This window comes from Adiantum capillus-veneris, chromosome 22 (assembly GCF_014529385.1).
Source record: "Adiantum capillus-veneris isolate H3 chromosome 22, ASM1452938v2, whole genome shotgun sequence".
NCBI classification, from domain to species: domain Eukaryota; kingdom Viridiplantae; phylum Streptophyta; class Polypodiopsida; order Polypodiales; family Pteridaceae; genus Adiantum; species Adiantum capillus-veneris.
The window spans coordinates 109,321,483-109,345,455 of record NC_140952.1 but is presented as its reverse complement, the minus strand read 5'-3'; the positions used below and the strand labels follow the sequence as shown (position 1 = coordinate 109,345,455).

Below are 23,973 nucleotides of genomic sequence, written 5' to 3'. Positions count from 1 at the left end.
TTTACCATGAAAAGTTGGGGCTGTTTAAGAGCATCACAAAAGGAGAGGAAAAATTCCACAGTAAGTCCATCCCAACCGGGAGATCTCCAACGGCCCAATGCAAGCAGGACACCATGCAATTCAGAAGCAGAGAAAGGATCCTCAAGGCATTGTGCCTCCCGCGAAGACATGATCGGACGAACATAAGGAAGCAACAATTGACGTGCTCGACAAGCTACCAAAGATGGCTGAGATTGGGTTGCAAACATTTGACGATAGTTTTAAACCATAACCTCTACAAGTTCCCGCTTCGAAGAGGTCCAAGCCCCCGAGGGAAGCATAACCCGCTTAATTTATTGCGAGACCATTGAATGATGCAGATGCTTCAAAAAAAATTCGAAGCACAGCCTTTGTCCCTTAAAACCTGTTGACGTGCACGCGTCTGCATTTAGCAATTTTCCGCTTATCATTTTGCTGAATACATAGATTAGCTTCACATAGCTCCATCATTTCAGAGTCAAACAAGGGCCGGGAATCAGCTAACTGTTGTAGGCATTGACTAACCCGTTTCGCATCAAGGACATTCCCCCGAATGAGTTGCATATACTACGTACCATAGTCACAAATGACACTTTGTACTCTCATGATAAAACAATACCAGGCAGCATCCAAGTCAATATGCATATGGGCCAACAACGGTGGAATTATATCGGCAATCATGTGTCAGAAAGCTTCATGAGTAAGGTAGGCATTGTTAACATGCAACAAGCGTTTCCTATAAAGAGGCCGATCACTAAGACACTGTCCAAAAGACAAAGACAGCAGAAGAGGATAACGGTCTGATAGCGGCAGGGCATAATCTATCCTCATAGCACATACAAATTCTTCATACTGTTGTCCATTAAGCAAGTACCAACGATCCCATCGTACTCTATAAGATGAATAAGCGGCATGCTGGAAGGTGAAACCAAAAGCATCAGGATGCAAACAGCGCCATATATCAATGATTTGCGCAAAGGCAAAAAGAAGATCCCATTCACGCTTCTCCACAAGCAACATATGCGACTTTCCTGTGGTGCTGTCATTTAAATGAGGGGTATTATTGAAATCTCCACAAAGAAATGCATTAGAAGTCCAAGGGTGAGATGAAATGTCTTGCCATAAAGCAGCTCTTTGCCCAGAGGCCGTGTATGCATAAATACCTGCAAATTCATGAACTCGACCGTTCAACAAACATTGTACAACCATCCACCTGCCATGCATCATTGTATAGCAGAATAGGCTGAAGCTCATGGCGAACCAGCATCAATAAACCGAGAAATCATGCAAACCTACATAGGCAATCCAATAACCGGTAAAATAGGAACATTGACCAGCGAACTCGTGTTGATTATGCTCTTGCAATACAACTAAGTCTGCTCTAAATGTATGTACATAGTGCCAGGTCACACGTAATTTGTCCAGGTTACATAAACCCCGCACATTGTATGAGATGAATTTAATTTGACTTTGCATTCAAAAACCTATGTACAATACGCAAGAAACATGGTGATAAGGTGGAGGTGCCCATTGGCACATCTCCATCCACTAAATCCATAGGAGGACCCGGCCTCGGAGACAAAGTAGGAAACGTGTCCACAGGGTTCACAGCTGAGGAGGAAGTCTCACCGAGAAGTACATCTTTGTAAGAGTGCATCGCTTTGTCCCATGCATCAATCAGTGTGCGATTGTCACTACATGGAAGTTGCTTAAACGATGCATTCTTGTTGGCATTAACAGAAGGAACGTAATTACGAAAAGAAAGTGGTGTACGAATCTTCACTGATTTTTTTGGCACCACCCATGAATTGACCTCAACAGGTCCAACATTTTTGCCTTTTGCAGCAGCTCCATTCTTAGAATCAGTGAATTGTTGTGCCTTGCCTTTCCCTTTGTCCACATTCAAAGCAACCTTAACAGTAGAGGCTCCACTAGCTTCCATGTCTGCGAGCAAAACTTCATAAAATCCACGCGCCCCGAAATAGACACCACGAACTGCTTGTCTTTTAAGGAGAAAATCAACCCATTGCCCGACATCCTGCACAGTAGGCATTTTCCCTAGGAAAAAGAGAATAACTGCATTCATAGCGTACTGAGCAATTGGGTCCATGAGGTCTTGCACCGGAATGCACACCTCAAGAGCGGGCGCCTGACCATTCCATGCCTGTCGAGCCTCCTCAAAGTCCTCATATAGGTATGCTTTGATCTTGGAAGCGGCCTCCGACGAAGGTTCCATTGCTTTCCGATGCTTGAAGACGCACAAAGAGTCGAACATAAATCAAATTCCTCGCCAAACAAAACCGACTATCTAGAAAACCAAGCTCTGTACAGAATTCACAGAAAAATACATCCCAAGCCACAACAGCAGTACATCAACTGAACACTATTCTTCACCCCGATAGCATCACCCGACAAATTTACTGAGTCTGCGCAGGAGGCTGACTATCGAGGCAGGCCTGACCATCAGCTTGCACAGAAATCGAAGAAGGCCAGGGGCGATGAAAACTGTCTGGCACAGGAGGAAGGCTGCTCGCAGCAAAGGGTGCAGGGCAGACCAGCGATCTCGCAGCAGGGGGGGCAGTACATCACTGAATAGTGCGCGCAGGGCTTCTGAGAGTGTACTGGAGGGAACGCGCAGAACCTGACAGCGAGGGCACACACACACTCACACACCCCCGCTGGTGCAGGCACAGCAAGTGCCGCAGCGCGCAGGAGCAGGTCGCGACAGAGCAGCAATTTCACGCGCTACACACCACCGCCTCACACACACACACACACACACACACACCCCACTCTGGACTAGCACAAACAACTTGCCATACATCATATTAAGCTATTGCTGAAATCTGTGACACTTCCTTGACATTAATCCTTGATCAATGAACTCTTTGCGAAGTCAATTTCCAGTTTTCAACCAAACACTGAAGCAGAAACGTTGTTCTTAAGCCTTAACGCGTTAAAAAGGACAAGATTTTTGAAACCATAAACACAGTAAGGAGCTAAACTTAATATTGCAACCAGATTGTAAACACTATCATTTAGAAGTTTGGTATATAGAATGGAATAATTGGATCTTAATGCTCTGATTTCCTCGGCTGAAGGAGCAATAGATTTCCAGGTTTTGCAGAGACGAGTTCAAACCAGCTGCAAGCATCTATGCATGATCGATTAAAATCTACTTACTGGGGCAGTATCCAGGAAGACGGAGTAGAAACTGTGCATGCGAGTAGTCTTCTGCAATCTGCATACAAAGGAACACGCATATAAGGCTCTAGATAAACACAAGGCAGAAGACAAAAAAAATCCCCGAGCATGCAACCTACTACAAGATGATACACCAAGTGTCTGAATGCGCCAACAAGTTTTCACGATATCAAGCATCAGATATTCGAGTTTTAGAGGATAGAGCATATATGTATATGAGGGTGAGGGGGATGGAGCTCTAACTCTAATGGAACTATAGGAAAAGGGGAGTACAACCATAATTGTGAAGGGCTAGCTAGCTCCATCCGGTACCAAACTGAGACAGAGAGAAAGAAAGAAAGATACACTAACGTCTACTAAAGGTAAGAGCTGGAAACTAAAAGGGCCAAATATATGGAGATCCCGTACTATCTTCTCACGCCTCTAGATCATCCCATAAGCTCGGCTGTGAGGTGGGCCATGGCAGTCTTGCTGAGGCATTTGGTGGTATGTCTCCAGTGTATAGCTCTGACCTGACCACACTATGGGCCTCTTGGGCGTCGCCTTGGTGAGCAGTTGTCGGGCTCAACAGAGTGGTAGCTCTATCGAGTGTGACTCGACAGCGAGGTGTATGCAGCGAAGTGGCTGTGTCACTGCTGATCTGGTAAGTGTGGGGTCTGGTCTACTAAAGAAATCTGTCACTGCTCTCTATCTGGGTGCCTCTGGCTCAGGTCTCGTAGTAGTGATATGCGGTGTATCACCGTCACTACTATCTCGAGCTCCAAAATAAAGTACCCCAGGCATTCCAAGTCCGCATACTCCTCCATGACACAATAGAGGGGCCAGAAATCCTCCCGAAAATGGCAAAGATACCTCCCCCCCATGATCTCTATCTCTCCCCTGCAAAGCTTACAGATTTTTTCCTCGACTGGGGTGGCTGTCCATTTGCCTGTCTCTGTCCTCGATCTGTCTGAAGAAGTGCGAATTTGTCCAATGGCAGATTGCATGCCTTGGGAAAGGTCCATGAACACTGGTCTAATGATGAAACCATCCTCCGAGAGGGGTAGGAAGTGGTTCCTTTAGACCTCCATCTTTGACCCCATGGGAAGTGGCGGTCAGGTCTAATTGAGGAGTGTGGGGCATATGTGGGTGTGTGTGTGGGGATATAATGGGTGAAAGTTGATACAAAGGTTGATACGAAGGCTGGTACAAGATAAGCAGGGTGTACAATCCTCAAAGGAGCTATAGGAGATCCATCATCGGTCGCTGGCGGATCTCATCAATCTCCTCCATGGTCAGTAGTCTGACCAAGCGTCGTGCATGTTGGGCCAACGTGATCAAAATACTCTAATGCAACCTCCGTCAATGCTGTGTAGTCCTCCGTAGTCGTGGGCGTGTGGATCTCCCTAGCTCGGTCGCTTGATCGATCAATGTGCCTCTGGTGTGAGGGGAATGTGATCTCTGCTGTGGTAGCTACTCCGGCTGCCCAGTGTCTGCTCTAAAAAAGTCTGTGATCCATCTCTGAGACTGGCTAGTCTCTCCTCTCATCAAGCTCTCTCTATGTCTGTGCAGCTCGAGCAAAAACAGTCTGAGACATCTCTGGTACTCATACCCCATGACTCTAAAGAGTGGTTTAAAGCCCTCTCTGGACAGGCAGTGAAAGCGGCCTCGTATCTCATAGTAAACTGGGCAATGGCATGTGCAACTCTGTCTCAGGCTCCATGTGACATAGGGGACATGTCCTAGCTTCTACTGGTACTCTGATGTATCTACCAGTCTCGATCCGAAGCTGGTGTGAAGATGTGCGTATCTGGCCACTAGCACATTGTATCCCATGAAATAAGTGGGTATCCATGTATCTGGGCCTCGTCACAAAACCGTCTCTGAGACTGGCTAGTCTCTCCTCTCATCAAGCTCTCTCTATGTCTGCGCAGCTCGAGCAAAAACAGTCCGTACCCCATGACTCTGTAGAGAGTGGTCTAAAGCCCTCTCTGGACAGGCAGTTGTAGCAGGCTACAATCACTTTCACAGGACACTCAATTAGTACAGTTGGTCTAGTCCGGTTCACACTGGACGGACTCTCTGGGCTGGGCAGTGACACGTGGCAGGTTACGGATGGTGGTCTAGTGGACATCGTGGCCAGGTCACCACCATTACCACTCACTTTGGAGATTGGCTTAGGTGGCTGACATTTATGGACCGTTGGTGGATCATCTTCTGGATATATGGTCCAGCGTCGTCGTCGGGAGGATAGAATCTAGACACACAGCACGTCTTCACTATCCCTGCACATTTGAGCCTCGACACCCCATTGTACCTGAGAGTCCTGGGCTTGAGCCTCGACACCCCATTGTACTTGAGAGTCCTGGGCTGGAGCAGAGTGTGCTGCCACGCAGAGTCTGTATCAGTTCTTTGAGATAGTCGAGTCATTTGTTGTGGTCTACTGCTGCTGTGTCGTCGTGAGCTCAGTTGTTGTCTAGTGTTTCTTGTTTCAGACTGTTTTGAGTGAGATTGTCATTGTTTTGAGTGAGATTGTCACGCACATTGCACTGAGGAGCACCCGAGCACGACACACTATGTGCGCTACAGGTGCTCTCATTTTGGCGATCACGGTGGGATCTCAACTGAAGTCTCACTCTCTGGAGGTACAAATCTTGAAGCTAGTTGGGTTTATCTAGCTTCGCCTACTTTGCCTGGCACTGTGTAGCCTGTTGGTCTAGTCCTCTCTCGCCCTGGTCCATTTGGTTTGGTCCTCTCTCGCCCTGGTCCAATTGGTCTGGTCTTTCTAGCCTCGTCCAATCAGTCCTCATCCCTGGTCTAGTCCCTCCTGAACAGCTTCCTAGCTCCCTCTATCCTAGTAGTAGCTGCGATGAACTCCTCCAGAGTGGCGTCGGGACTCTCTCGGAGTTTTTGTTGAGAAGTTTTGGGAAGCGCCTTCTCTACCCACTTCTTAACCATAAATTCACCGGGTTGCTGGGGAATCTTGGCAACCAGAGACTTGGTTTTAGTCATAAGTTCTGCAAAAGTCTCCTCTGGCTGGAGCACCATGTTGGCCAACTCATCCAACACCTTCTCCTAGTAGTCACCTGGCCTGAAAGCTACACAGAACTGTTGTCTTAAGGTTGCCCAAGTTGCAAAATGGTTCTTTGCAAACTGGCTGTACCATTTGTCTTTAAGCCATCCAAGGTCGATGGAAAGAGTACCAAATAAGCATCTTCACCACGACCCCTACAGAGAGATACAAACCTCCTTGCATGGTCGTCAGCATCTTCTAAAGAGATTCCTTTGAATGTAGGGAACTTGATGTTTACCTTGGCCAAAACGCTAGCCAACGGCTCCATGGCCCCTTGCTGAGCCTGTTGCTCAGTAGCCTGCTGTAGCAGAATAGGAGAGAGCTTTACTGGAGAAGGTGGTCTGGAAGATGTGGAACCAGATGGAGGAATGGGTGATGTCGTATGTGGAGGTATGGGTGTTGAGGTTGATGGACTTCTACTAGGTACCAAGGGTCGTCTTTTGTTGTAGTACTTCAAAGGGATCAGTAGTGCACTTTGACGCTTGACTGACCGCCTTGTATGTGTCATGCAGTGACCAGCAATCCAACCAAGCTTTGGGCAAGAAAACCTATAACTGGTTGAAGACACGTCTAGACTCTACTAGACCCATGCCGGACGAGGGACGAACAACTCTCCTCACATAGAGACCCCCTTTGTGTTTTCGAAAAGTCCTACTGATCCATTAACTTCTTTACGCAAGGAACTGGAAGCCCTAAAGTTACAGCGAGCTCTTCAAGAGGAGAGGTCCTTCTCTCTTAGACAGGAGAAGCCTCCACATCACGGGGCATTGGAACAGATCAAGCGCGAGCTAGAAGCTCAAGTGTGAGCAAGAGATTAAGGCTACGGTTTGGTGTAGCTCATGCCGCTCTCCAGGGCACCCTCCACAAGAATGCCCCCTTCAGGTTTACTGCCACTTCTCTGAAAAATGTGGACATGAGGACAAGGACTGTAACTACCTCAAGGGATTGCGACAAATACAGCAAAGTCTTGGTCCTACTCTTCAACAAGGGCCAGCACTTGCATCCAACATGGTTTCTCCCCGTGGCCATCCACACCATATGCCACCTTTGCTGACAGCCCCTCCTATGCAAGGTATGCCAAGTACTTTTCCGTCTGAGAGCTTTTATCATACCCATGCTCCCTCATCACCTCAAAACATCCATGCCTCCACCTCCAACTCCATGCACCAGAAGCAAGGACCACCTCGCCCTTCGACTTGCCCTTTGAATCGGCCCATTTTGTGTTACAAATACGGGGAATATGGTCATTACCAAAGCAAATGCCCTCTGCCCGAAGGGTCCCCTCCTTGCCGTCATTGCCCCGAAACGAAGGATCACTACAATAAGGATTGCCCTAAAACTCGTGCATCCACGGCTTCAAACCCAAGTCAAAGCCAGAATGAGTTTGCCTTTCCCAAGCTCAATTTGATAGCAGTTAGCACCGTTTCTCAGTCGCCCCCTTCTACCCACGTGGTTACCCCTCAAAATAAGTTGCAGTTGGTAGAGGAGCCATCGGGTGTCCTCACTCGGGCCCAAAGAGCTGCCCTCGGTCTTAGTATTCCAACACGTTCAACTCCCCCACACATTCTCTCAATAGTGAATACCCTGCCTTCAGCCGCTGACAAGCCATCACCCAGTGGCAAGCAAGAATCCAAATCTTTGCTCTCCGATCTTGATGAAGCTTTCTTGGAAGCAGTTTCTGATCAACAGAAGATCAAGGTACCAGAGGAACAACAGGTAGAAAAAGAGAAGCTTACAACAGAGACAATCTTGAAGAACACCTTCCAACAAGTGTCCCTCTTATGACATGCTGCGACTAGATGCGAGTTTTAGAAGTGACACCCTTGCTGTTATTCAGTCACTTTACCCTTGAGCAGGTCCTAGTGGCGGACACCTCCCAGTGCAACCATCAGAATCCTATATGATATCCAATCCCGCTGCGCCACTCACTGATTATAGAAGCCCTCTCGCCTGACAGTGTCCGTTTTGGGTAAGCAATTCTCAGGAGTGATAGTGGATGGTGGATCTCGCATCAACCTGATGCCCGAGTTCACTATGTTAGCTCTAGGTCTACAGCCTACTCGCCCTGCTCCCTTCACAGTTACATTGGCCGACCAAAGGACAGTCTACCCAATGGGCATAGTGGACAATGTGCCTCTGCAGGTACAAGACTTTACTTTTCACTTGGATTTTGTTGTGGTACGTCTTCCCCAAGTTGAGGGCGGATTTCCCTTGCTCATTGGAAGACCATGGCTTCGACACACTAAAACACTTCATGATTGGGGAAATGATGCCATGTGGATACATACTTCTGGCTCCCCGATGCAACCCATTCTCTTAGACGGAGGTATGGAATCTGGATCCCGTGGTGTAGCAAGTTTCTTTGTCAATGGAAACCAACCCTGAACAAAAACGGCCTACTACACCTTAAGGTTCAGACGAAGATCTGCCAGAGGGGCTGGAGGCTACCAAATCTATGCCCTGTTATGGAGTCTCTATTCACTCCTTGCCTAGAGGTGCACTCTCGTCCAATGTTTCCACAGTAACTAAACCTAATGAGCCTGAGACAGCTCAAAGATTGAAGGTCATAGATGCTGCTCCTAATACGCCCTTGGTGAAAGTCTTTGAATTTGATGAGCCTATGAAGAATCATAGAAACGGGAAGGAATCTCCTCTACAGGAGTTCACCCCCCCTCAAACATCAGCCCCATTGGTGTCTGCTTCTCCAACCAGAACAAAGCTATCATCTGTGATTCGCTACTCATTATAGTTGTTTGCTCCCTCCTCGCCCCTATCTACCTCTATCCCCTCAACCCTACCCTACCCTCCCTTTCCCCAACTCGTCCCCCTTGCCCTCCCCAACTCGCCCAACCCTCCCAAACTCGCCCCTTCCCCTTTTAAACTAGTCCCCCTCTCCCTCCCCAATTCGTCCCCCTTTCCCCCTCCCCAACTTGCCCCCCTCCCAATTCGTCCACCTACTCCCTCTTCCTATTCGGCCTTTTCACCAATTCAGCCCTCTCCCAAATTCGCCCCTCCCAACCCCAATTGGCCCTCGGCCCAATTAGTCCCTTCCCAATTCGTTCCCCTCTTTCCCTCCCAATCCAGCCCCCCCTCTCAAATTCGACCCACCCTCCCAATTAGTTCCCCTCTTTCCCTCCCAATTCAGCCCTCTCCCAAATTCACCCCTCCCAACCCCAATTGGCCCTCTGCCCAATTAGTCCCTTCCCAATTCAGCCCTCTCCCAAATTTGCCCCTCCCAACCCCAAATTCGCCCTCTGCCCAATTAGTCCCTTCCCAATTCAGCCCTCTCCCAAATTCGCCCCTCCCAAATCCGACCTACCCTCCCAATTCGTTCCCCTCTTTCCCTCGAAATTCAGCCCTCTCCCAAATTCGCGCCTCCCAACCCCAATTGGCCCTATGCCCAATTAGTCCCTTCCCAATTCAGCCCTCTCCCAAATTTGCCCCTCCCAACCCCAATTGGCCCTTTGCCCAATTAGTCCCTTCCCAATTCAACCCTCTCCCAAATTCAAACTCCCAAACCCAATTGGGCCTCTGCCCAATTAGTCCCTTCCCAATTCAGTCCCCCTCCCAATTCGTCCCCCTCTTTCCCTCCCAATTCAGCCTTGAACTGTCATCATCTTTGCATAAGAATCCGCCATCCTGTGTTCGAGCACAGAAACCTCCTCCTCCAAGTGTTGAATTCTCTTGCCAACTGCAATCATTCCTTGCATGGTTGGGCCTAGCACCTGCTTCAAGAAAGATGTACTATGCGGTACCTAATGGTTTTATTTCCTAGTTTTTCAGTCCTTCCTCTCACCGAGACTATTTCCTCTCATCGAGACGGTGAGCGGTCTTGTGGCGGGCAACCTGTAGTAGGCTACAGTGTCACTTTCACAGGACACTCAGTTAGTACAGTTGGTCTAGTCTGGTTCACACTGGACAGACTCTCTAGGCTGGGCAGTGACACGTGGCAAGTTACAGACAGTGGTCTAGTGGACATCGTGGCCAGGTCACCACCACCACTCATTTTGGAGATTGGCTTAGGTGGCTGACATTTATGGTCCGTTGGTGGATCATCTTCTGGATATATGGTCCAGCGTCGTCGTCGGGAGGATAGAGTCTAGACACACAACATGTCTTCACTATCCCTACACATTTGAGCCTCGACACCCCATTGTACCCGAGAGTCCTGGACTGGAGCTGAGTGTGCTGCCACGCAAGAGTCTGTATCAGTTCTTTGAGATAGTCGAGTCATTTGTTGTGGTCTGCTGCTGTTGTGTCGTTGTGAGCTCAATTGTTGTCTAGTGTTTCTTCTTTCAGTCTGTTTTGAGTGAGATTGTCATTGTTTTGAGTCAGATTGTCACGCACATTGCACTGAGGAGCACCCACTGTAGAGAGCACGACACACTATCTGCACTACGGCAGTGAAAGCGGCCTCGTATCTCATAGTAAACTGGGCAATGGCATGTGTAGTGCAACTCTGTCTCAGGCTCCATGTGACATAGGGGACATGTCCTAGCTTCTACTGGTACTCTGCTGTATCTACCAGTCTCGATCCAAAGCTGGTGTGAAGATGTGCGTATCTGGCCACTAGCACATTGTATCCCATGAAACAAGTGGGTATCCATGTATCTAGGCCTCGTCACAAAACCATCCTCAGTAAGCTGGAGAAGATGCTCTCTATAGAAATCCATCTTCGTGCCCAGCTCCTGTGCCGGCTGTATCCAAGTCTTGGTAACTAGCTGAGTCATGTCCTGGTGAATGAGCCTGGTGATCTCAGGCTGTGTAAGAGTCGGAGAGGGTGCACCCAATGAGTACTGGAAGGGGGGCAATCCCAACATGTTGAACCCATGTACCTGAAACCATGATGTCATCTCCCATATTGTTAGGACTAGCATGGTCCACTTGAATATTAACAATGTCGCTAGCCGTTCTCAATATCAACTTGAAGCATTAGCACAACTTGCTTAGCATAGTGGCCACAATATTGATCATCTACTTGTGAGGAATGAAGCCATCTGAGCCAGGTATAATCTATCATGTAAGAAGCCCTTAGTTCTACTAGCCAACACCTTAGTAACCAATTTATAATTAATTGGCATGAGACTCATATGGCCCTTCACTTGCACCTAGCTAGTTTGTGATAATACTCCACTATCTCATGGCCATATGTGAATGTAGGTGCTGATCTCCTGGTCCACTGTGGGGTGGTGTTAAACACCATAACCTTGGTTTTACCAAGGTTGACAAACAAACCACTCTCGTGGGCAAAACTATGCAAAGCATCCAAGTGACGTTACATCCCCTCCAAAGAGTTGGAGATCAACACAATATCAACAGCATATAACAATAGTGGAATCCATGTCCCTGCCAGTTGTGCACCTCTATTACCCTCTCTCTCAATATAGAAAACTCATCCACATACATACCAAATAGAGTAGGAGAGAGAGGGAAACCCTGCTTCACCCCGATAGTGGAGTGAAGTGATGTAGATAACCCCTCTAGAGAGCGTACATGCCCCACTAATGACCTGTATAATGCCATGATCCCCCAAATCAGCTATGTGGGTACTCCCATCTCCTTTAGTCTGCGCATCAATCTAGTTCTGGGCACTGTGTCAAATGCTTTGCGGAAGTCCACAAAGCTACAATAGACCCATCTCTCATGTGATCTGCCCTCCTCAATAATGGCTGTAAGTGTCAGAATGTGGTCAAGAGTAGAACCAACTTGAAGAACTTATGGAGCACAGGCCGTGGGCCTAAACCCCTAAAAGCCGAAAGCTGGAACCTTGAAGCTGATTTCCGTAAAACGCGTTGACATGCTGACGTGGCAGGGCTGTACAGATTTTTTGCTTTTGCGTTGGCTGTGCCACGTGGCAGGCTATACGGATTTCCGCAATTTTTGGTAGCTTTTGGGAGTAGGTGCTTTTGGGGTTTAGTGCTTTTGAACATATTTCTTTTGGGGCTCTGCTATTGGGCATCCCTTGTAATGTTTATAAGGACCCTTGGGGCCTCACTCTGTAGAGCATATGGATGCAGAGTCTAAGAGCTGAGGACCCACGGGAGTTGTACTTTGTTGTGAGCAATAATAAACAAATACCGAAAGGGGCGCCAGTCTTTAGGGCCAGTGCTGCTGGGCGCGAAACTCCGTCGTGCCGTGTCGACTCTACATTGAGACAGAGGCAAGAAAATACCTCTACCTTGCTCCAGGTACGTCAGTATATGCACCACCTAGAGGACACTCCCCCTTTTCTATTTTGGATGATGACATTATCAGACTGCCCATCACCAGATAGTATTTTATGATACTTCAGAGAGATGGGCCTATCTAGATTATCACAAGATGTGGAGCATATCTGAGTATGGATGACACTTGATAGACATGGGGACTGCCCATAGATTGGCCATTTTGAATGGGCTACAGAGATTTCCCGCTACGGGAGGTTTTACATGCTTTCCACACAGACATGGAGCCAGCACATTGGACTATATCATGGCAGAGCCGAGCTTTATCACTAGTATCCAGGACCTCACAGTTGGACCCAGACATGTTGGTGTGGTAGTAGATCATGCCCTTCTGTCGATGACCATCTCTTTCCAGTTTAGTGTAGCACACATACCACTGATAGTAGCCCCTACTCGCTACACCTTTACACGGAGACGGACTCTGTCCACATAGATGGGATCTACAGACGCTTGTGCATCGAGGAGTCAGGGAAACCTTTGGAGGAGCTTACTACTATACTGACATAGACATTGCATGATGCAACAGCAGAGGCATACCCGCACACCCAGCCAGAACAAAGACAACGTTTTGGGAGCATGCCCCAGAACAGCTGATATGATGAAGAGTGCTGCGAGACTAGAGCCAAGCTTCAGGGGGAGGTGCTTTTGGGAGACATCACTCACATACAATCAACGATTACCTTCTGACGCCTAGTTCGCGGAAGAAGAGGGCTTTTTTGACTCGACTAGAGCAGGATCTATATGAGCTATTCTTGAGTCAAGACTCAGGTGAGGCATGGCGACTCTTTCATGAGCACTCCTCCCCTCCTGCCATTAATTCTACAGAGGCTTGGGGCCAATATGCATCATCTTTGTACACAGTTTTTGAACAGCAGCCTCTTCCCTACCCCCTCGAGCCATGCCCACAGACATGTGCTTTTTCACCATTGAGATGGTGAAGAAGGCCATTGATAGAAAGAGGTCTGGGAGAGCATATGATCATGATGGCGTAGTAGATTCAATCTGCTTATTCATCGGTAATGTTTGGCATAGACACTGCTAATGCACCAAAAGCTTCAAGGTACAGCTCTCTCAGAAGAGAATTTGCGAGGTTCTCTTCCTCCATCCACTTTGCATCGAGGGCCAAAAAGTACCCTTGACCTAGCTTACCTTTCTGTTCTTTTCTTGTGCCCTTTGACCTATTGGTAGCCCTTCTGGCCTCCCTATCCTTGGCACCTCAATCTGAATCTGGGGAATTCTCTGATCTACCAGCTAATTCCCTCTACTTTCTTTCCTATGCCCTCGGACCTATGGGTAACCTCACTAGCCTCACCTGTCCATTGGCACGTCAATCTCAATCATCGGAACCCTAAGACGCACTATCAATTGATCCCCTTTCTTCTTCCTCTGATGCAATTGCATCTGGTTCCCCTAGTTCCTCAGAACCCTCAGATGCACTACCATCTGATTCTCTTACTGTTCCGGAATCGTGCAATGAGCTCTCATCCGGTTCCCCTAATTCATTCACTTCGCTAGAAGACTCTTGCCCTCTTGAGGTGGATACTATCCTGTCCGTAGGGTAAGTGAATGACCCGGCATTCATTCCAAGTCCTTGCTTATAAGCCTCTGAATGGTTGGGCACTCCCGGCCGTTCCCCTCATACACCCAAAAAGTGCACAAGCTAACTTCGGTGAGGGTCTAGCTGTCACAATTACTATCTAGGTCTATTACCAGAGTTTCAACCACAACAGAGATCGCGAAATTTCTATATGGCAGCCAGTTCAACACCCACATCAGCAACGCAAAACACGGAGGTCCGTCCAACTACCACGTCATCAATCTTTTACGCCAGTCTTTGTAGCCTTTGTGTCTTTTGGGCCCCATCGGATAGTACCCCAAAAAGTTGATACAACTTATGAAATTGGGTGTCCTTTCATATTGGCCTCTCGGGTTGGCTCTGCAAGTTGTCACGACTTCTTCTACATCTTTCAGCGGGGCTTTGACCTCTTTCTATGCGGAGTTTGTCCTTTAGGTCGTGCCACATCATCACTTTGTGACATACCCTCCTCTTGAAAGAAATGTAATCTCCCTCGATTATGCCTGCAAAACCAACATAAGTCGCCAACCAATTCACACTGACTCTAAGTACCGATGCACTAGACAACACATATCCAGTACTTACTCGAAGACGACAATCACTGAACAGTCACATGACATTCACATCACTATCCTCGTCGAGATCTTTGATGAGAATCATGGTCATCGTAACGTATTTAGCAATCACATCCAAATCTCACCAATCTCTAGCGGATGTCGCGGGACTAAATCTTGTTACTATCATATCCACATCACCCCTCAGGTGAATCAAGACCAAATTGCTGCAGTCATTTCGTCTTTCAATCATGCACTCAAGCATCACACACATGAAGAGCACATACATCAAAATCATTTAAGGAATTCCCATTACGCCATACGAAGTACTTCATTTCTTAAAGTCATACATTAGAATACTATCAGCCCATCAGTACCCCTGATCTCTGAAAATAATTTAGTGACTTTAATCCATTTGGGTATTCTGTGACAAACGAGCGGAGTAACTCCCATCTTGTGCAATCCGCACCACACCAGATTCAACCAGCTGATCATCAATAACTCTTGGAATAATCGAAGCTAGACCAAAAGCCTAAAGGTAAAGTTCCAAAATCTGAGGAGTATCTGCTAGGTCCTCCTCCTGTTGCTAAATGGACTATTTTCTATTTTTCTGAGTAATTTCTCTTTTCTTGAAATCAGAATATTTAAATGTGTGCATTTGAACCGTAAGGTTAGGAATTGAAGATCTATGGGAATTATTAAAATCCATCAAGAACGGACAACTCTGATGTGCCATATGATGGGTGACATTAAGCATCGGGAAGGGGTTGTACCGTTAGTTTGGTAGGAGAGATCGGAAAACAAATATTCCTGATGCGTCACGTGATGGGTGACGGGAGCATCGAAAAGGGAATATTCTGTTGGTCTGGCTGGAAACCCGAACTGGAAAAAGGAATACACGTAAAGACACAAAGAATAAAGGTGGGTTTTGAGAAGCTTTTTCTAAAAAGCGGAATATTTTTAAGAGTTTTCCGGGAAGAGCAAATGCTCTCCCGTGAGGAACCTGTGTCTGCGTTGCATCTGTGCTAGAGAACTGCATCCAGGGACACCTGGAACGTGATTACAACGAATCAAATTTTTATGGAGTTCTGTCCTGACCAGCCGCCCACTTAATAAGTGGGCAGCCCACTTAAATTAAAGGACTCATCAAAAAATAACCAACGCATCCTCTTACGGCTGCAAAAACAGCCAGCACTTTCTCTCTCCTCTCTCTAAACCTGCCGCAAGGCCTCTCTCTCTCCTCCGGCTATTCCTAGGGCTACATGGCTTCGCTATTCATGCTGCAAAAAGACCGGCTATTCCTGTCGTGGCCAGGGAGCTATAAAAGCACCACACGCCCCCTCGCTAGCTTGGAGGAAGACTCTACAGGGAAGGAGACTCAAGTGATCTCACGACACTACGGAGCACGGAGGTCGTTTTTTCGTGCAAGGTGCGACAGGTATCAATCACGAATTTGTGATTCACGTTCTTGTTTCGTGTTTGTGTTTTTGCACGGCCTCCATAAAGGAGGAGCAACGAGGCCTCGGCCTATGCTCAGAGATTCCAGGAACAGAATCCGGAAAAGTCTGTAGAGCTACACACTCTAGAAACAGATGGAACAAAATTGAGAGCTCATCTCTCGGGAATTTCCCTCACGGGAAGGAACAACCATCGAGTCTAAGAATTAGAATGGAGGGGTTTTCTCCGGTTCTTGTGTCACAAACTGGTGACATGGCTGCCCCACAGTACACACACACCCCCGCCCCGGCTGGCTACAGTGTCACGTGGCCACTGTACGGACTTCGGGCAATACCACCGCAAAACGCGCTGACAAGGTGACGTGGCTGAGCGTACGGATTTTCCGTGAATTACGGGCAACTGTATGGACGCTTTTTCTACGCAAAAGCTGGGCAGAAATCCTATGCAATGCTGATTTTGGGGCTATTTGCTTTATTTTTAAATGAAGCTTTTGATTTTGAAGCTTTTGGGGCTCTGCTTTTAGCACCCCTTGTAAACATATAAATAAGTGGGCAAGGCTCCCACTTTGCACAGCATCTGGACCTAGAGTCTGAGAGCGAGACCGTCCCACTTCCTTCTGCTTTGAGCACAGATTTAATACAAAAAGAAATACCGAAAGGGGCACCAGTCTTTGGGGCCAATATCTCTAGGCACAGAACTCCGCTGGGCCGTGTCGAATCAATTGTGAACTGTGAACTGTTTTGAAGTGAATCTCTACTATGTCGCGGTAGAATCTTTACTTGGAGTGTCCAAGTTTGTTACATCTTGTGCTTGTAGAAAGATTCTCCCTAATAAAGCTTCTCTTTAAGGGGGGGGGGGGGGGGGGGCGCGGGGGCAGCCCATCTTCTGGTCCCAAATACTATGTGGATCTTCTCCCCCGACTCTTTTAGTTGAGAGTTCATTTATTTTCAGCTTGTTGAGTATTAGTGTGCGCTCCCGTTTGTGACACCTCCTCCTTCCATTTCGCATCCGACACCAGATAGTTCTTAAACTTAACCAAATACCGACGTATCACTGTACCTTTCACTTTCCTTTCCTTGTGAGCCGGTATCTGTTCTAGAACGAGAATCTCAACCAAATACTGGCATATCACTTTTCCTTTCACTTTCCTTTTCTTGTGAGGCAGTATCTGTTCTCGAACAAGAATCTCCTCGGTCTCTTCCACTTCAGGTTGCTCCTCACGCTCTCTGTCCACTGGCACCTCACCTTTTAAAGTTTTCAACAGACTCACATGAAATGCATTGTGAATCTTCCAAGTATCACGTAACTTCAATCTGAAGGATAAATCCTTTATCTTTTCTTGAATCTGGAAAGGGACATAGTATGTCATACTCAACTTTGGAAAAAGTTGCTCCTTACCCTTTTGTTTCCGTAGGCGTGCCCTCTCAAACCATACAAGCACTCAATCGTCTTCCTTCAACTGCAAGTTACATCGCTGCTTGTCCGCTGCCTTCTTATGCCTAGCTTGAGACTTCTCAAGATCCTCGTACACCTTTGCAAAAGCAGTCTCCACATCCTGAACATACTGATCTGCTTCAAAAATCTTATCCTTGGTGCTTAGAATAGGTAGAACCTTCTTAGCACCCTCAATGATTTCAAATGGCGCCTTCCCCATAGACGCATGTACTGTGTTGTTGTAGGCAAACTCCACCAAGTTCAAAAACTTCTCCCATTGAGCTTTCTGATCCAAGATATAAGACTTCAAAAAGTCCAAAACTACTAAATTCACAATCCTATCAGTCTGCAAATGGAAAGAGAACGAGAATTGTAACCGAGTACCCAGATTGTCCTCCAAAACAAGCTAGTAAAACGGGGATCTCTGCAAATGGAAAGAGGACGAGAATTGTAACCGAGTACAGATTGTCCTCCAAAACAAGCTAGTAAAACGGGGATCTCTGTCTGAAACTATAGACTGAGGCATGCCATGAAGTCGAAATATCTGCGAGACAAACACTTTAGTGAGATGACCGTCCTCTTGACTGGAATAAAGTGAGCATGCTTGCTAAATTTGTTGATGACTATCCAGATGCTATTGTGCCCACTCTGAGTCTTGGTAAGATCAAAAATAAAATCCACTTTCCCAAGGTCAACTAGGTATAGGTAAAGGTTGCAAAAGTCCTGTTGCCTTATGCCTGTTGAACTTAAATTTTTGGCATATCAAACAACTGCAAACACACCCGTCCACATCCTCAGCCAGTAGAAAAACCACTCCACACCTTTCAAGGTGGTTTCAATGCCTCGGTGGCCCGAAAAAGGAGGACAATGGCACTCTGTGAAAACCTTATTCCTCAGTGCTTGTGTAATACACAACAAATTCTTCCGCATCAAATAGCCTTTCTTGAGTGAATAGCCCGCAACTGCTTCCCCCCTCTATAACCGGTCAAAGATGTATGCAAAATCCGGATCAGTGGCGTATTGATCTACCATATCCTCGAAGTTGTGATGATGACCTGCTGAAATAGCCAAAACCAAAGGCTTACGAGACAGTGCATCCGCCACCTGTCCCTAAACATGCACAATCTGAAAGTAAAATTGTGACAAGATGTTTGCCCACCGCATCTGCTTGTCTGAAAGTTGTTTCTGAGACAAGAAATATCGTAAACTCTGATGGTCAGTGTGAACAGTATGAAATCCGCTCCCAGTAAGAATTGTCGCCACTGTGTAAGAGCATGGATGACTGCCAACAGCTCCTCATAGATCTGTGCAACCCGTTCTGGTCTAGAAAACATTCTACTCTTGTAGGCTACAACATGGCCCTCCTGCATCAAGACCGCTCCTAAGCTGCGGCCGCATCACAGTATACCTCAAATGGCTTTTACAGGCTTTTGCAGGTCTAGCAAAGGCAATATTGAACCACTCGTCAACTTCTGCTTGAGAGTCTTAAAGGTTGCAATCTTACATGGCCCTTTCTGTGTCGAAGCATGCAGAGGGGAAGCAATCTCCGCAAACTTTTGTATGAACCGCCGATAGTGAGAGCAAAAACCCAGAAAATTGCGAGCCTCATGAACATTCTCTAAATGTGGACACTCTCTGATAGTCTCAACCTTGGCCGGATCCATTTTAACACCTTCCGCAGAGACAATGTGTCCTAGAAAGTGAATCTCTAGTGAGAAAAACTCACGTTTCTTTCCATTTCCATTCACCACCAGCCTGTGTTTCCTTAGTGCTCGAAATACCTGAAGCACATGTTGTCTATGCTCTGCCTCGTTCTTGGAAATACGGTGACGTCGTCCAAAAAGGTGCCCACAAATGACCTGTACTTGCAAAAAATCATCATCCTATTGAAGGTTGCAGGAGCATTTGTGAGACCAAAAGGCATCACCAAATACTTATACAATCCAAAGGATGTCCTGAAGGCGTTCTTGTACACATCTCCAGGAGCAATCCTGATCTAATGATAGCCACCTTTTAGGTCGAATCTACTGAAACAAGTAGAACCTTGTAACCTGTCTGGTATATCATCGATCCTGGGTATCTGGAATGTGTTCTTGATGGTGATTTTATTGAGAGCTCTGTAGTCAATGCACATTCTCCAAGATCCATCTTTCTCTAGAACCAAAAGCATAGGCAAACAAAATGGCGAGCTATCAGTTTGAATCAATCCTTTTTCTAACGATTCTTTCACTTGGTTGATAATCTCTTTGTTTTGGGCTCTGCTTACTCTGTAAGGTGGCGGTTTGGTAGCGTATTGTGTGGAATCAAATCAATCTTGTGATCTTCAGAAGTTGAGGACGTAACTCCCCTGGTAAGCCTTCTAAGAAGCAATCAGCTTGAGCTTGCAGCAACTCCTGTCGTACCTTCTTAAGGTCGGACAAATTTGACATTTTCTTGTCATTTTCTTTTTGGTACTTTGCCCCACCCTCTACAAAGCTCAGTATTTTCGTCCATTTGCTCAGGGTTAGTCCCCACAAAGTTTGCTACCAATCCAGCTTTTGTCTTTTCCTTCTTTGCTCGCTCCTCTACTGCTCTTAAACTCTCAAACTTGTCTTTTCGTGCCTTATTAGGGCATCTGGCTAAAACATGCCCATGTTCTCTGTAACCGTAACATTTACCCTCCCTTAAGTATTCGGCTCATTGCTCTGTTGACAATCGAGGGCCTAAAGGTCTCTTCTTTTGGTGGACCAAGAGCTTTCCGCCAGTTTTTGAAAGCAATTGACTTTTGCGTTTTAGGGTTTTAGCCTTTTGTAAAAAGCATAAGGCCATGGGAGCACATGTTTGAGTAGTTTTGAAAGAGCTTGTGTATCTATGGCGTTTGCATTGACATGGCCATGGCAATTTATCGCATTTTTGAAGCATTTTAAGCTCTAGTGCATCAACCATTCCGACTTAGATGAAATAAACTAGATGAGTGGTCTTAGTGCATCAAGATATTTGTCAGAGATCAGATTTAGTGACTAAGAAGATCACTATTCTGGAATATCAAGAGATTTGAAAAGGATGAGACGACTAGATAGAATCTGTTTGTGGAACTGAATTTTGTGTGGTTGAATGCTACAGAATGTATTGTTTAGTGGGGATGGCCATTGGCATGTATGCATGAAGTCAATGTCTGCTCAAGAATCGGATTTCTTTTGGGGCGATTACCTTTCTCTAATGGGGGGTATGCCACATAGCGATGACATGGCACGACCATGGACCCGACTTGAAGAGAGGATAGAATCACCGGAATAGGCACTGAAAGTGTGGACCCAAAAGCACAAACGCCGCTGGTATATTCATGGGTAAATTGTGCCGCAAATTACAGGCCGCCACTCCATGCCTCAGTTGAAGTGTAAAGTGTTCTTTTTGTCCAAGTGCTTAAAGTATTAAAGTCGTTTCTAGTTGTTATCTTACGATGGCACATGGTGCCCTTTCTGGTCACAACAGGCACTATGGACATTAATTTATGGTAACATCACCACAAAATGTTTCAGCCCCTAAATCCTTTCATTCCGAAATGCAGAGTTCCAATACAAAACATTTTATCCCATACAAAAGAAGATTGCCCGAAACAGCTCAATTTTGTGACCTGTGGACTTTGTGACCTGTGGTAAAAAGATAAGGGGCATTTCAGCCTAGGTTTTATGTGGGGCATTCGAGACCACCTAAAAACATTTCAAGAGTTTCAAAGTTTCAATGTTTCACCTCCGCTGGAACGCGTTCATAGTGACCATGATTTATACCCAACGTGATCTCAAAAAGAAGTCAAAAGCATCTGCTAGTTGCTGGAAAAGCTGACATAGAATCTGACATATCATCAGCTGGCAGTACGAGCCACATTTTGTAATGGTAATTGTGACGCAATTTATGAGTACACGTCTACGGTTTTCGTCCCTCTCTCATCTCCTGTTTATTTGCTCTTCTACTCCTGCTCAGTGGCTATGCCACATCATCTGATTGTGACAAAGAGAGTGTGTACAAGTGTGAGGAGATGGTTGCATGTATGCATGTCTGAGGAAGAGAAAGAGTGGGAGAGCATAATTTCACGGAAACATTTCCTCAACGAGTGACATTCATGCAAGCTCCAGCAATGGCATCACCTTGCGATAGAACCAGCTTTGATTTTATGTGTAAATTGGTTTTGTGTGTTTCTTGGGTATTAATATGTGTGGTTGGAGCGTTGTACAGGTGGTAATTCTGCTCCAAAGGACAAATAAAGCTGTTTAAGGCTGTTTGTGAATACTTTCTTCATAATGCATCGTTCTGCCAATAACCTCTCGAGTATTACATGATGTACACATTATACATAAAGCAAAGAATAGACATAGTTGATTGTTTTACATAACTTTTCTATTACCCAAAAAGACAGTTATACCTGCCACACAATAGATCTGTACTGATGTCCAGCAGCCATCACATAATCAGCATAAATGAAGTCCCAACTGCAAAGAATCAAAACACAAAAGGTCCTCATTAGGAAGGAAAACCATCAAGAACTGCATACCACCTTAACCACCAGATAAATCCTAGGTCAACGCAAGCAGTTTTGTTTTAAAGCAGTTTTCAAAACAAAACACCTCGTCTGAAAACACCTTGCTGCTAAAAATTAAAACCATTCTCAAACCATATAGTGAATGACAAAAGTTAAAAAATAGATCTAGTTCCTATGGAAAAATCAAATTCTTTCTGCGGCTCCTTCCCTGCCATACCCACAATATCCAAAGTGGTGCCTCCTCTATAGTGAAAACAGGGTCAACACGAGCGGCTCTCTAAAGAGCCCACCACTAACAGGCTGCCAATGAGCATTTAGCTGCTGACCATTAGGTGCATCACCCAGAAACTCCAATTTGATGTGATAGTGTCATAAGTTTGTGACGTGGCATGCCCAAAGATTGGCCGAGAGGACCATAGGGTTATAGTTAAAAACTGTAAACCCGAGAACTTGTGGCCGAGGGCCTAAACCCTACAAAGACCAAGCATAAAGAAAAGCAGCTGACTGGCTGAATTTCCGAAAAACGCGGGCTGATGCTGACGTGGCAGAGCTGTACGGATTTTTCTGTGATTTCTGCTGACTGATGACGTGGCATGTACGGACAACAGAGATCAGTTTTAGCGCCAACTTTTGGAGAGCAGGTGCTTTTAGAATTGAGATGCTTTTGAGCCTCTGCTTTTGGGCATCTCTTGTACAATTTATAAGCATCCCTTGGCGCCACTCTTAGAGAGCATCTGAATGTAGAGTCTCGAGAGCTGGACCCTCAGGGAGTTGTACCTTTGTGCCGTTCCGTGTCAACTCTCCTCTTCTCTCTCTCTCTCTGCCTATTTAAGTTCAATTCGATTGTTTGCAGTTTCCGTTCATGTGTTGCTATTGATTTCTCGCTTGGAGAGTCCAAGCATGCATGTAACAGTGGTATCAGAGCTCAGACAATTCTTCTTCTACAGAGGATCTAATCCTTTCTACAGCACACATGGGTTCTAGCAGTGAATCCGACAAAGAGGACACCCAAAACCCAACGAGGGAACAAAAGAAACCAACGGAAGCAAGGCTCCTTCCAATGATTCAGGAGACTGGCAAATTTCCAGTGAGGTATCCCGACAAGACAAAGTACAGATGTCAACTGCAAGTTGACACGTGTGTGAAAAGATTGATCAAGTACATTAGTATTTAAAGCACCTGAAAAATCACTCTTGACGAGGTTCACTTACAGAGCAAGATCCCTCCTTTCAAGTCGACAATGAAGCACAAAGCAAGGCTGAGTGCAGAAAAGCAGAAGTTGTACTCACAAGAAGAGTTTAACAAAGCTCTTGACAAGAAGATCAATCACTTGATAAAAATCACAATGAACTCTTGGAAGAAAACCAAATCAGCGGATTATCTCGGTTATTTCAGCAAATTACCCCCACTTATTTGGGCCAGAAACCCACTTTCGAGGTGGCTAGTAGATCCAAGAAGCGTGTTTGTTTCCACACAACTCCTCTTCCTCTAGTTCAATCGAGGATGAGAAAAAGCGGAAGAAGCGGAGAAAGGGCAAGAAAAGCAGTTCCAAGAAAAAGTCTAGAAAGCACAAAAAGCAATCTAGCAGTTCAAAGAAGAAGACCTCTGTCACAAAATTATGACGTGTCATGACCTAATGACAAGATTATAAGTTGTCCAACTTATAGGGACCCATCCGATGGGGCCCTAGGGACAACTAGAAGATAAAAGAGAGAGGGATTTGCATAAAACGTGCTGACGTAGAAGCTGTACAAGCCCTCCGCAAATCGCGTTGGCTGGCTGGCATGGCAGACCGTAGGACATTTCGCTTTTTACGGCAAGTCAGTACGAAATTTCCGCAAGAAGCGCTGGTAGCTTTTGGGAACCAATGCTTTTGAGTTAATAGCTTTTCATGTAACTTCTTTTGAGAAGCCCTCAGGGCCTTTAAACAACAGGGC

General features: G+C 46.2%; 1 protein-coding gene across 1 annotated transcript in view; it reads right to left on the bottom strand.

Moving 5' to 3' along the window:
- Positions 1–23,973, bottom strand: part of LOC147430004 (L-arabinokinase-like) — a 131,671-nt gene that overhangs the window by 63,818 nt on the left and 43,880 nt on the right. Inside the window, exons 6-7 of the mRNA XM_086496202.1 lie at positions 21,920–21,986; positions 3,202–3,259 (exon numbers count right to left, since the gene is read on the bottom strand). Of these exons, the coding sequence (XP_086352328.1) occupies positions 3,202–3,259; positions 21,920–21,986 (125 nt within the window). The remainder of the gene's footprint in view (positions 1–3,201; positions 3,260–21,919; positions 21,987–23,973) is intronic.